The sequence below is a fragment of the Notolepis coatsorum genome (genome assembly GCF_963971535.1).
Source record: "Notolepis coatsorum genome assembly, chromosome: 2".
Taxonomy (NCBI): domain Eukaryota; kingdom Metazoa; phylum Chordata; class Actinopteri; order Aulopiformes; family Paralepididae; genus Notolepis; species Notolepis coatsorum.
This window is the reverse complement of record NC_140166.1, coordinates 176,028,001-176,042,014: the sequence shown is the minus strand read 5'-3', so window position 1 is coordinate 176,042,014 and position 14,014 is coordinate 176,028,001. Positions and strand designations below refer to the sequence as shown.

Sequence of the window (14,014 nt, the reverse complement as noted above, 5' to 3'; positions counted from 1 at the left end):
TGTCAGTCAGGTTTCTGTGGGAATGTGGATTCTGCTATTCTCCAGTCCACACGCATGCAACACATAGCGAGAGAGCCCCCCCCCCCCTCATCCGCAATACTTGTCCAGACCACTAATACTTGTCCAGACCACGAAGCCCCGCCTCCAACCCGTCCACGCCTGGCTCTGCGGCTCTGCAGATACCCCCTACTCCGTCTCTCGGCTTTGGTCTCTCTGAGTGACAACAACAACAACGTTGACACAGTCATGACCGAACGGGGAGTCACAACACAGCTAGGTTGACGATTTCTAATATCAAGCGAAGTGAGCAGTAGAGGACCATTTTGTAACATCAGATATACTAACGTTTTAGCCTGTGAGTATGTTTTTATGTCAATGTACTGTATGGTCTGTTAAATAGTGTTTTGTATCTGTCACAATCACTGTAGAGTAGATTGTACAATCACTGTAAATGTATGCTTCCTTTGGTGTTTTTATTTAATTAGATGTTTTATCTGTCTCAATCAGAGCCATTTATTACTAAATATATATATTTTTAATGATCTCTTTTTTTACTACACAGTCCTGTATATTATAGCCTATGTCTTGTACTGTATGTCATTGATTGATTGATTGAACACTTTATTAACAGATTGCAGAATGGGTACAATACAGTACAGCTCAATACACACAATTGTTAAGGGGATGCAGACCAGAGAAAGACTTTCGTCTTGTTTACATCAGGGTCCCCCATTTTCAATTCATCAGGACATATATGACATTGATTGATTGATTGATTGATTGATTGAAAACTTTATTAACAGATTGCAGAATGGGTACAGTACAGTACAGCTCAATACATACAATTGTTAAGGGGATGCAGACCAGAGAAAGACTTTCGTCTTGTTTACATCAGGGTCCCCCATTTTCAATTCATCGTAATTTCAATTCATCGTAAGTGATGAATACAGATAGACAGTACTGCTACATCTATACATTTATGACATACCATATCTCATATCATAAATGTCCTGATGAATTGAAAATGGGGGACCCCGATGTATACAAGACGAAAGTCTTTTTCTGGTCTGCATCCTCTTAGCAGTTGTTTTGTATTGAGCAGTACTGTATTGTACCCATTCTGCAATCTGTTAATAAAGTTTTCAATCAAAGTTGGTCACAATCGCTGTAAATCACTGTAAATGTGAAGCGCTCACTGTAAGCCAAAACGACTTAAAACCTAAAATACAACAGTGGTGCACTTGGGCTGTCAACTGTCGCCAATGCCTTAATAGTGTGTAAACTATGGATGAGTCAGTCGCACTAACCAGTTCTAACAACTATTCTATTTGGTCTAATAACACAGGGTGTGACAAAAGCTTTTTTTTTTGGCCTCAGAGCATTCCACACACATCACTAGACAGAAGGACAGAATATCTAACATCCCTGGCCAAGTTCCAACCTATATTTGAGTTCTAGTCGCCTAGATGTTCTAATGTAGTCTTGGTCGTGTTTCGTATCTCCCTTTTTATAGTAATACGCATGGATTCTGCACTAGAGAGGCACCGTTCTGAGCTGGTCGCCGGGGAGCGGAGTGGCCACACAGCTGTGGTGGAGGACAACCTGCTATTTGTGTGGGGAGGCTACCTGGTAAGCAGTCAAGAGAAATTAAATGAAAAATGAGCTGAGCTAAATGTTTAACATCCTTATAAAGTGTATGTCTTAAAGGTAGAATATGTAATGCTGTCAAACAGCGACCTCTATAGGCAAAAGAGCCACGGTTGGTATTGGTTTACATTTTCTGTTTTGGTTATATTGTGAATTTCTCCAGACCTTTCTTGCCAGAGCCTGAGGTGTGGCCAGCAGTAGCAACCCCTTCTCTATACCTACTGAACTCCAACCAGACAAAAACAAAAAATGTAAACAAAGCGCAAAGAGGAATTTACAAGTCATAAAAAAAAATTGGAAGATCAATTTCAAAGGTGCCAAAGGTTATATTTTTGCCCCTGTATTTGTGTGTGTGTGTGTGTGTGTATCTGTTCTCATCATATCTCGATAGGTAATGGCCAAATTACCATGAACTTTGCTGTGCACTCATTAATTATTATAATTCTTTATTTAACCAGGAAGTCCCATTGAGATACAAGATCTCTTTTGCAAGAGAGACCGTACCTGGTTAAACTAAGTCGATCAAAGTCCTATTAGCCCGCTTAAATTAACCCGATGATTGATGTCAGGCTATCTCGGTTTCTCGAATAATAATAACTTCGTTTTATATAGCGCCTTTCAGAGGACCCAAGGTCGCTTTACATAGGGGGGGGGATGACAAATTAACAAACATAGTGGACAGACACAACATATACATATAAAGTGAGAAAGTTAGGGGTTAAAGGCCAAGTTGAAGAGGTGGGTTTTGAGCAGTTTTTTAAATGAGTCCAGAGTTGGGGCGGTGCGGAGTTCTGCTGATGAAGTTGAAGAGGTGGGTTTTGAGCAGTTTTTTAAATGAGTCCAGAGTTGGGGCGGTGCGGAGTTCTGCTGATTCGGTCTCAAACAATCTCGTTAATTCTAACCAGACTTCAGTGATCAGGATAATTGCACGTGGCCGTTTTACCTGAAAAGGGGGAGGTGTTGATCCCCGAAAACCATGATTTTCTAACGGGAAGATATTGCAGACAAGTTAAATGCATATATATAGGCTAATTTTAAGTCTCTCATTACCCCAATCAATCAGATTATATTTCTTTAAAAATGCCTGCTGGCAGTAGGCTTAATGGAATGAATAATCGAATGAGATCTTGCTAGCGAAAATAATTATTTCAACTCTTTCAGAATAAGTAGATAAAACAAGCCCAAAGAGTATCTAATTGACACGAATTAATAGATACTTATGAGGATATTAGGTATCATGTACTATATAAATACATGTATGTGTAGATCAGGGGTTCCCAAAGTTTTCAAGCCACAACCCCCGAAATAACGGTGTCAGAGAGCAGCGAACCCCACTATTATAGGAGGTGCATGGTTGAAACATGCAAACGTTCGGACGCACTAATAAGCATTGGAGGCAGGCTATTAACAGTTTCACTATTAATCAGGTTTTAATCTGTTTCGGACATCGTCCATAAATGCATTGAATTGATTAACCTTTGGTTTATACCAGTCATGTTCATCACCCTCTTTTTCATCATCAGATAACAGCGCTTGAACAGATTGATTAATTTTCTCAAATTCATTCACTCCAGTTAACTAAATGCATCCGCAGCAGAGAATATGAAACGGATCAGAGCCAAACGCACGGTAGGCCTTCCACAATGTCAGAGTATTAGAGTCATTACGGTAACCTGCCGTACGTCAGTGTGGTAACACTGGGTTTTACGACGTTAGACCATCTTACGTACTGACTGCATGTGGCTCGCTGGTGTGTATGCTCAACAACGTTATATAAAGTATTACCTCAACAAAGATACTAGACTGGACATTCCATGTTTATTACATGGTGTCAGAAGCGGGGTATTTTCGTCTACTAAGAGAGTGAATCATGGCGAAGTTTAACCCACCAGAAAGTTTTTCTTTCGATAAACCAACGGAGTGGACAGACTGGAGGAGGCGGTTTGAGAGGTATCGAACGGCTACGGAGCTCACCAAGAAGCCTGGTGATGTACAGGTTTCTGCTTTGATATACGCAATGGGGAGTGAAGTTGAAAATATTTTCAAATCGTTCACGTTTGATGATGATGATGACGAGAACAACTACAGGATAGTGTTGGGGAAGTTTGATGGCTATTTTTTCCCTAGACGAAACGTGATTCATGAGCGTGCCGTGTTTCATCAGAGAGTGCAGCGGGCGGGAGAGCTGGCAGAGACATTTATCAGAGCGCTCTACGATCTATCAGAACACTGTGATTTCGGTCGGTGTAGGGATGAAAACATCCGAGACCGGATCGTAGTGGGGATTCAGGATAAAGAACAGTCTCATAAGTTGCAAATGATGTCAGACCTCACCTTAGCGCAAACTATACAGTCTGTACGCCAGTCATAGACGGTTAACATGCAAATCAGTGCACAGGGGGAGACTACGGGAGCCGCCGCAGCCATACAAGAGGTACGGGGAGCGTGGAGAAAGAACCCCAGATGGCAAGGGAGGAGCTATGCCAAGGGAGGAGGAAAAGGCGCGGAACACGGAGGGAAGTGCAGCCGTTGTGGGAAAATGGCGCACAAGGATCCAGAGTGGTGCCCCGCACGAAATTCAACTTGCAATAAATGCAACAGGACTGGGCACTGGCATAGTCAGTGCAAATCCAAAGCGGTGAGTGAAGTGACAGAGACAGATGAACAGAGTGAATACTTCTTGGGATCAGTGAATGCAAACACTGGTAATGAGCAGTGGACAGTGCAGCTCCTCATTGGTGCAACACCAGTGCAGTTCAAGATTGATACTGGGGCAGATGCTAGTGTTATGTGCGAGGAGACTTTTAATGTGCTTATCCCAGAGAGGGAACTAAGCCAGACCAGCGTATCACTGAGCAGCCCAGGGGGTAAATTAGATTGTCAAGGACAATTTCAAGTCAGCACTGCATACAAGGACAAATCATACTCATTCCCTTTGTTTGTCATCAGAGGGAAGTCTGTCAATAACTTACTCAGCCGGTCCACAGCAGCAGAGATGGGCCTTGTGAAACGGATCGAGGAGGTCCACGGTGCCTTTGGAGACCATGGCACACTAAAGACAGAGCCGGTAAGGATTAGGCTCAAGGACGACGCCACTCCATACGCGGTGCACACAGCACGCAGAGTCCCAATACCACTCATGCCCAAGGTCAGGGAGGAGCTTCGCCGCATGAAGGAGAACGGCATCATAGAGGTGGTAACCGAGCCAACGGACTGGTGTGGCCCCATGGTGCCTGTGCTCAAAAAGAATGGAAAGGCGCGTGTATGTGTTGATCTTAAGAAGCTAAATCAAGAGGTCAAGAGAGAGAGATTCATCCTACCTACAGCGGAAGAGATCACAGCCAAGCTGAGTGGAGCAACAATGTTCTCCAGCCTCGATGCAACCTCAGGGTTCTTCCAGATACCTCTGCACAGCGACAGCACCCGGCTGACCACCTTCATCACTCCATTCGGCAGGTACTGTTTCCGGCGCCTACCGTTTGGAATAACAAGCGCGCCGGAGATATTCCAAAGGAAGATGACAGAGACACTCCAAGGCCTGCAAGGCGTCGCCGTCTATATGGACGACATCATAGTGTACAGGAAAGATGTGGAAGAACATGACCTCTGCCTCCAGAAGGTCCTAGAGAGAGTCGAGTCTGCTGGGCTCAAGCTCAACATGGACAAGTGCGTGCTCAGGCAGAAGCAGATCCATTTCCTGGGGTAGGTGGTCGATGCCTCGGGCGTGCGGCCAGATCCAGCAAAAGTGCTGGCCATCCGGGAGCTTGCCGCGCCCGAGAATGTGCACGAGCTCAAACGAGTCCTCGGCATGGTGAACTATCTGGGGAAATACGTGCCAAACCTGTCCACAGTGGGCCAGCCACTGTACGAGTTGCTCCGATCCAAAACAGTCTGGACCTGGGGCCCAGCACAACAAACAGCTTTTGAGAAGTTGAAAGAGCTCCTGATGACATCGCCGGTGTTAACCTTCTACGACGTCAACAGACCCACTGCAGTCTCGGCTGACGCAAGCAGCTACGGGGTCGGTGCGGTGCTGCTGCAGCTCCACGTAGAAGACTGGAAGCCAGTCGCGTACTGCTCCAGGAGGCTGACTGATGTGGAAACTAGGTACGCGCAAATTGAAAAAGAGTGTTTGGCGAGTGTCTGGGCCTGTGAGAGGTTCAAGAAATACCTCTACGGCCTTGAGAGTTTCAAGCTAGTGACGGACCACAAGCCCCTGGTCCCACTAATGAACAGCAAGGATTTGGACAACGTCCCACTAAGGTGCCAGAGACTTCTCATGCGGCTCATGCGCTTTAAGCCAGTGGCAGAGTATGCGCCTGGGAAGACCCTTGTAGTGGCGGACACACTGTCAAGGAGCCCCCTGAGACACACAGAGAACCAGAAAGACACACACTCCGATGTGGAGTGCTACATCGCAGCTGTCATCAACAACGTGCCAGCTACTCCACAGAGGATGGACAGCATCCGAAGAGCTACAGCAGCTGATGAAAAGCTGCAGACAGTGATCAGGTACATCAGGTCAGGATGGCCTGAACACGTGAATACAGTACCAAGCATCATAAGTATGTACTTCCGTCTGCGGAAAGTGAACTTTCAGAGTATGACGGAATGGTCATCAGAGGAAGTCGCATATTGATACCAGAGACACTGAGGACAGAAATCCTCGAGAGAATCCATGACGGGCATCAAGGGCTCTCAAAGTGTCGGGAGAGGGCAAGCGCCTCTGTCTGGTGGCCGGGCATTTCCTCGCAACTGAAACACAAGGTCTCGTCGTGTCAGTCCTGCTGTGAGCTGAGAAGAGCGCAACAAAGGGAGCCGTTGATCTCTACTCCGCTCCCTGACAGACCATGGGAGCGTATAGCTCTAGATTTATGTGAGCATAACAAACAGAGCTACTTGATAATCTCAGACTACTACTCTAGATATATAGAGATACTGCACATGACAACGACAACCAGTTCTCAAGTCTCTCTGAAGCTGAAAACAACGTGTGCCCGTTATGGCGTCTCGGACGTGGTCGTAAGCGACAACGGGCCACAATTCTCGAGCGCTGAGTTTCGAGACCTAGCCTGTGAGCTTGACTTCAAACATATCACCTCAAGCCCACACAACCCACAAGGCAATGGTCACGCGGAGAGGGCGGTGCAGACCGCAAAGCGAATCCTGAAACAGAAGGACCCTCTCATCGCACTCATGTGCTACAGGTCGACACCATGTAGCAGTGTAGCACCACAGGGGCCAGCCCAGCTGAACTTCTGATGGGTCGGAAAATGAGAACGACACTGCCTACACTCGAGAGGAACTTGCAGCCCTCATGACCAGACAAGCGACAGATCAAGCAGAAGGACGAGGCTGAAAAGAAGAAGCAAGCCTTCTACTACAACAGACGTCACAGGCGAGACCCCTACCTCCACTACAGCCTGGTGGTAATGTCCTCACCAAGCTGGACCACCAGAAATCCTGGACAGCCCCTGCAGTAGTGACCAGCGAGAGTGTCACGCCACGCTCTTACATCATTGAGACGCAGCAGGGAGCGTCATTCCGGCGCACCCGGCGCCACCTCCAGGGGGTACCCTCCCCAGGGCCAGTTGGGAGCACAGCACCAGTCTCACCTGTTCCCAAGGACACCGGTCAAGAGCCAGGTAACACCAGTGTCGACGTGCCTGCTGGTACTGAAGGACTGTCACAGTCCAGGTCTGGACGGATCCTTAGGCCAGTTGTCAGACTGGACTTGTGAGTTGACATGATGTCACACTCATGGCCTTTCAGGGGGGGGAAATGAGGGAAAAGAGTTCCAGATGGTAACGTTAACCACATAACCATAACCTAGACCTCAGCGCTGCTTTTGACACCATCAGTCACCCCATCCTCATCACTCGTCTCCAGTCCTCCGTTGGCATCTCCGGAATCCCCCTCACCTTGCTCCAATCATACCTCTCACACAGGCACCAATTCATCTCTATCAACAACTGCAAATCCCCCACTGCCCCCATCACTCATGGTGTCCCCCAAGGCTCAGTACTTGGTCCCCTGCTCTTCATCCTCTACATCCTTCCACTTGGTCTGATTCTCCGCCAACATGGCCTGCGTTTTCACTGTTATGCAGACGACACTCAGCTCTACCTCTCCACCAAGACTATCACTCCAGCCACTCTCTCCACCCTCAGCACCTGCCTCACAGACATCAAAACATGGATGCAAAATAACTTTCTCAAATTAAACTGCAATAAATCAGAAATCATCATTATCGGTCCAAAATCCCTCACCAGCCACACCCAGGATTTCACCCTAAATATTGATGGTACCATTGTCACCCCCTCCACTCACGTCCGTAACCTTGGCATCATCCTGGACTCCACCCTTTCTTTCCTCCCCCATGTGAACCACATAACCAAATCTGCCTTCTATCACCTCCGGAACATTGCTCGTCTTCGCCCCTCCCTATCACTCTCCGCTGCTGAAACACTGGTTCATGCATTCATATCATCAAGACTAGATTACTGCAACAGCATCCTCTACGGCTCACCAAACACTATTCTCAATAAACTCCAATATGTCCAAAACTCTGCTGCCCGCATGCTCACCTCCACCCGTCGCTCTGATCACATCACCCCTGTCCTCCACGACCTCCACTGGCTTCCAATCAAATACAGGATACATTTTAAAATACTACTCATCACATTTAAAGCCCTCAACAACCTTGCCCCTCCCTACCTGTCCGACCTCCTCCACCGTCACACGCCCACCCGTCGCCTTAGGTCTGCAGATGCCAACCTCCTAACACCTCCCACGACCAAGCTCCGGACCTGGGGCGACAGGGCCTTTGCTGCTGCTGCCCCCTCCCTCTGGAATGCCCTCCCCAGCCATATCCGTGATGCAAACACCCTGACATCTTTTAAATCAGCCCTCAAAACCCACCTTTTCAATCTTGCTTTTGACCTCTAATTCTGTCGGTTTTATTTTATTTTGTCATGTATTATTTTTGTTCTGTTTTGTTCTGTTTTTTTGTTTTGCCATAGTTTGTCTCTCCTGCCCATGTGAAGCGTCTTTGAGCACCTGGAAAAGCGCTATATAAAATAGATGTATTATTATTATTATGATTATTATTATTATTATTATTATTATTATTATTATTATTATTAAAAGAGTTCCAGAATGTAAACCACATAACAAATGTCAAAAGAGTTCCGGAATGTTGCGATTTAATAATCATTTGCTACTCTAATAATAATAATAATAATAATTAATTTAATTTATATAGCGCTTCTCAATAATCCGAAGTCGCTGACAATAGTCGGGAGCAAAAGTAAAAACAAAGAAACAAAAGCAAAGAAACAAAAACAAAGAAACAACAAAGAAACAAAAACAAAAGGAACATGAGACCATGGGGGGAACAGGGAAGACAGCATGATGGCACAAAAAGACTGGAGACAGACATCAATCAGGTTGGAGGGGGGGGGGGGGGGGGGTTATGGGTGGGGGGGGTTGAAGGCAAGGGAGAACAGGTGGGTTTTGAGGCGAGCTTTGAAGGTGGAGAGTGTAGGGGAGTCTCTGATGGACTGGGGGAGGGAGTTCCAGAGTCGGGGTGCAGTACGAGAGAAGGCCCGATCTCCAAAGTTTTTAAGCTTGGATGTCGGGACAGTGAGGGAGGCAGTGGAGGAGGACCGGAGGGAACGGGTGGGGCGGTAGGGAAGAAGGAGATCAGTCAGGTAGGGGGGGGGCCAGGCTGTGGAGGGCTTTGAAGGTGAGGAGTAGTGTTTTAAAGTTTATGCAGTGTTTGATCGGGAGCCAGTGGAGGGAGTGGAGGACAGGAGTGATGTGTTCGCGGGACCGGGTGTTAGTGAATGTTGAATATTGTTTATTGATGTTATAGAAGAATAGCACTGTTTCCACTTTACAGGATGTTCTTATTGATTGCTAGATATAGCCTTGTTAATACAGAAAGTGTATTTGTTTACGTTAACAAATGAAGTAAAATTAAAAGGGGGAGATGTCAGAGTATTAGTCATTACGGTAACCTGCCGTACGTCAGTGTGGTAACACTGGGTTTTACGATGTGGTGATATTGACCTTGAATTCCATAATTAAAATGTGTGAATAATTAGGAAACCATAACATTATGCCTTGTATACTGTTTAGCAGCAGAGTGGGCTGCAGGGCGAAATGAGGAACGATTCTAGAGACAGTTGCATCAGATAACAGCAGGGAGTTATTTCAACCCCCACTAGAACAAAGAAACTGAAAAGTCACACCCAAATGGTAGCAGATGTCTGCACTGACAGTAGAGACCAGATAGCTGGCTCTGATAAGTATAAGACAGAGCTAAAAGATCATTAATCAATAAAGACATGGTTCAAAGCTAAATGAAAAAGCATGATACTTGATTGGCTTTGATTGGATAAAGAACCCAATAAAAACATCTATATAGATATTTAGAATTAAGAATCCTGGTATATGTATCACAGTTATATTACAGAGTGTCAGTCTGGTGAATAAAGGTTGGTGTGGTCTCATATGATGTCTGGTATCAGTCTAGAAAGCAATGACTGTACTTGGGTGATATTAGACATCTATAACCATATAGAAGGAATGTTAAAGTGATATATTCATTCAGAGGAGATTTGAGCAGCCAAGGAGGGGGGCCATCAAAAGCGCCCTCCTCTGTACTCATCAAAGGAACCACACCGACGGGGGGGGGCCATCGGCGGCCCCCTCTGTTTACTGAGTCAAGACCCACACAGGAGATCGAGAAGGTGGGGGCAGCCAGCCCCCACAGAGGAAACCAGGGGGAGGGGCGGACCGCCCTTCCAGAAGAACCAATCGGATTGGACCAAACGTATTAGTAACATGTGCTATTAAAAATATAGTACTTAAGAGCAAAACATAGTGTGATTCAGGAGCCCAGACCCTCCCCAGGTCTGTGGCTCCCCCGCTCCCCACCCAGAGAAATGCTGTCGGCTGATGTTCATGTAATGGCGCTTTTCCACTGCATGGTACCTACTCTACTCTACTCTACTCTACTCTACTCTACTCGGTATTTTCCAAAGTACCTGGTACCAGGTACTTTTTCGGGTACTTTTTTAGTCCCTGCTCAGGTATGGTTCCAAGCGCGAGCCAAGCGGGTAGAACTGGTACTAGAAAAGTCACGTGAAACACTGCAGACCACTGATTGGTCAGAAGAGAGACGCGTCACTCCTTGGAGAGTCTGAGGGAGTCTGAACGAAAACAGAAAGCCGCCATCTTTAATGTCTCGCATAGGATTTCAGTATGTTTGCAGCAGGCACAAGTGCAATAAACAAAGGATACAGTCACTGTGTATTCTGCCTCATTTATTTATTAAACAAAACCGACATCAACACAATTTGCCACCGAGCGGAGAGTTTAGTCTCGCAAAAAGATCGCTGACTTGTTAAGGCTTAAGCTTGTTGTTAGATTAGGTGCTAATGTTGTGCTAGCGTTTTAGCATGGCTATCGTACATAGCGTGATCAATATAACTCGCTATTGATTGTTTGTATGAGTAACGTTAATGCTAGTAGAATAGACACAACGTGAGGTAATCACCATCCATTTTAAACCGGTTATTACCTAATGCTAACGTTAGCAAATAGACGCGACTGGTAACGTTACAGCTTGTTAGCCTAATGCTAACGTTAACGTTAGCATAGACAGCCTAGCTAATGTTAACGCTTGTAGAATAGACACAATGAGAGGTAACGTTAGCGTTAGCAGAATAGACACAACGAGAGTCTCGTTAATGTTGTTATTGATTGATTGATTGATTGAAAACTGTGTTTTACTCTGGCTTGCGCCTAGCTCACTGACATAGCTATGCTGGAGCTCTCACAGTCACAGAGCTATGGAGCTCTCAGCTGTACACCAGCAGCCCCGCCTCCCCACACGGAGACAAAAACTGAGTACTTTATTTTAGTACCTGCAGTGGAAAAGGAACGAAGTACCAGGTACCTAAAGCGAGTAGAGTAGAGTAGAGTAGAGTAGAGTAGAGTAGAGTAGAGTAGGTACCATGCAGTGGAAAAGCGCCATTAAGCTGGATGGACCCATTATGTTGGTTAGAATAGAATGTAACTTATCTTAGAAACCAGGCTTACTTATATGAAAAGGGGCCTACAGTAAATTCTCTATTTTCATTTATGTTAACAATGACTGTTGTATGTACATGTTGGGGTTTTGAGATGCAAACCTTGTTTATCCGTTGTACAAAACAGACATGATTAATGTATTCTGATAATCCTTGTATGTGAAAAGCAACCTTTTTATTCACTCCTGGCCGCCGAGACAAATAAATCCAGGAGTTTGAATTCGAACTCTCTTGTCTGGAATGCACGTTTATTCCTTGCTGGCTATATTGGAAGTCAGATGAGGAGACCAAATTCTATCACTTATGATCCTTCCTTCCTCCTTCCAGTTAGCGATCTCATTGCACTGTACAATAACCTTAGACATTGATAGGATTCTACTACAACGACGTTAGACCGACTTACGTACTGACTGCATGTGGCTCGCTGGTGTGTATGCTCAACAACGTTATATAAAGTATTACCTCAACAAAGATACTAGACTGGACATTCCGTGTTTATTACACACAATAACCTCGGATCCAAGTTTCATTCATTCAAAATATCCTGCAGGATTCACATTTGCAATTCTCCGTTATTAAAATAACCACAGTGTGTGTCGCGTGCGCCATATGACATGCATTATTTAGGACAAAGTAAATCCATAGGCTGAATATGATTTATTATCAGCATTTTAGGTCTATTATTTTACATTTGAAAAGCCCCCTCTAGAAAAACTAAGCACAAAAAATTATTCAGAATGGGATCTCTGAGGAAGGGAGTTGGCATTTTTTGCGAGGGAGTGGCCAGTTTATCCAGCTAACTCAACTAAACCTGCACTGGAGCAAGTTCACATTTTTGTATCTGTTGCCATAGTGATTTAGCCAAACTTGCTTTGTGGAACCGAAAAGCCTGACTTATGTCAAGTTATCCTGAAAATGATCCGGCTAACTCAGTTAGCCACGTACAAGGAACAGGGCCCTGGCCAAGATGACAGCAATAACATTTGCAATGACACTGAAAGATAGAACCCAGTGTATTTTGGTGACCCATGACCTTCCCTCTAGTGTCACCATCAGGGAAAACCTTACATTTTCAAATGAGTGTATCTTCTGACCTATTAGTCGTACAGTCACAAAACCTACTGTGCATATTCATGACCCCCTATATTCGTGGCCCCTTGATTTTGGTGAGCCTGTGACCTTTCCTCTAGCACCACTATATGGACTTATAGCCTGAACCTGTTGAGACTGACACAGTTTTAATTGTTCTCTACAGTCAATCGCTGATACTGAGGTTTTCCTGCCCAACAATGAGATCTGGACATATGACTTAGAAAGAGGTGTATGGTAAGAGAATAATTGAGAATAATTTAAATTCTCCATTATGTCTGTCACTCACTCACTCACTCACTCACTCACTCACTCACTCACTCACTCACTCACTCACTCACTCACTCACTCACTCACTCACTCACTCACTCACTCACTCACTCACTCACTCACCCACTCACTCACTCACTCACTCACTCACTCACTCACTCACTCACTCACTCACTCACTCACTCACTCACTCACTCACTCACTCACTCACTCACTCACTCACAACAGAATCATTGTATATTGACCTCAATTAAAAACAGGTACCTGTATTTATTTTACACATATCTATTTCCTGATGCTCATTTGCCCCTGCTGCCATTGTTATTTTAAATAGGTCAATGTGATCTCGTTGTGTTTTTGTGTCTGATAGAAATGGTTACTGCTGGCTGTACCATGAATTGCCCCTCGAGGATAATAAAGACTATACATTGACCTTGATGAATAACTACATTCCACAGCCAAGATTGACATTCATAATAATGACTCTTCATTATTTAATCAGCCAGTGTCAAAATTGTTTTCCTTCCTTAATGTGTCATACTCAATTCCTTGTGTCCTCATTTGATCACAGACATCTGTTGTGTGTTTGTTATGAAGCCCATGCCCTACTTGTGTGCCATTGACCATATTCCAGGGTTTGCACAAGGTGCTTGAACAAGGTGCTTGATTTTAGGGGGGGAAAGTCAAGGCCTGGAATTCCTTGAAAACAGACAATTTTGTTAACAAGGTGCTTAAAAAGTAATTGAAATTCAAATCAACCATTCGCATAGAAAGTTTTGTTCATCCATGATAAAATAGTTCTGAATCAAGAAATAAAAATGTTTTATCTAAAGTGTCGGAAATTGGTTTTAAGCCATAAATATTGGATCCGATTTTTTTTCCAAAAAGAAAAAACCTGCATTTAAAAG

At 44.9% G+C, this 14,014-nt stretch overlaps 1 protein-coding gene across 2 annotated transcripts in view; it reads left to right on the top strand.

Annotated features, from left to right (window-relative positions):
• The first annotated feature begins 229 nt into the window (after positions 1–229).
• The window catches only part of LOC311224126 (kelch domain-containing protein 1), a 36,126-nt gene continuing 22,341 nt past the window's right edge, over positions 230–14,014 (top strand). For both annotated transcript variants that reach the window (XM_084308975.1, XM_084308974.1), the window contains exons 1-3: positions 230–355; positions 1,514–1,629; positions 13,003–13,073. In XM_084308975.1, coding sequence (XP_084165101.1) covers positions 1,522–1,629; positions 13,003–13,073 — 179 coding nt within the window. In that variant the 5' untranslated portion in view covers positions 230–355; positions 1,514–1,521. The remainder of the gene's footprint in view (positions 356–1,513; positions 1,630–13,002; positions 13,074–14,014) is intronic.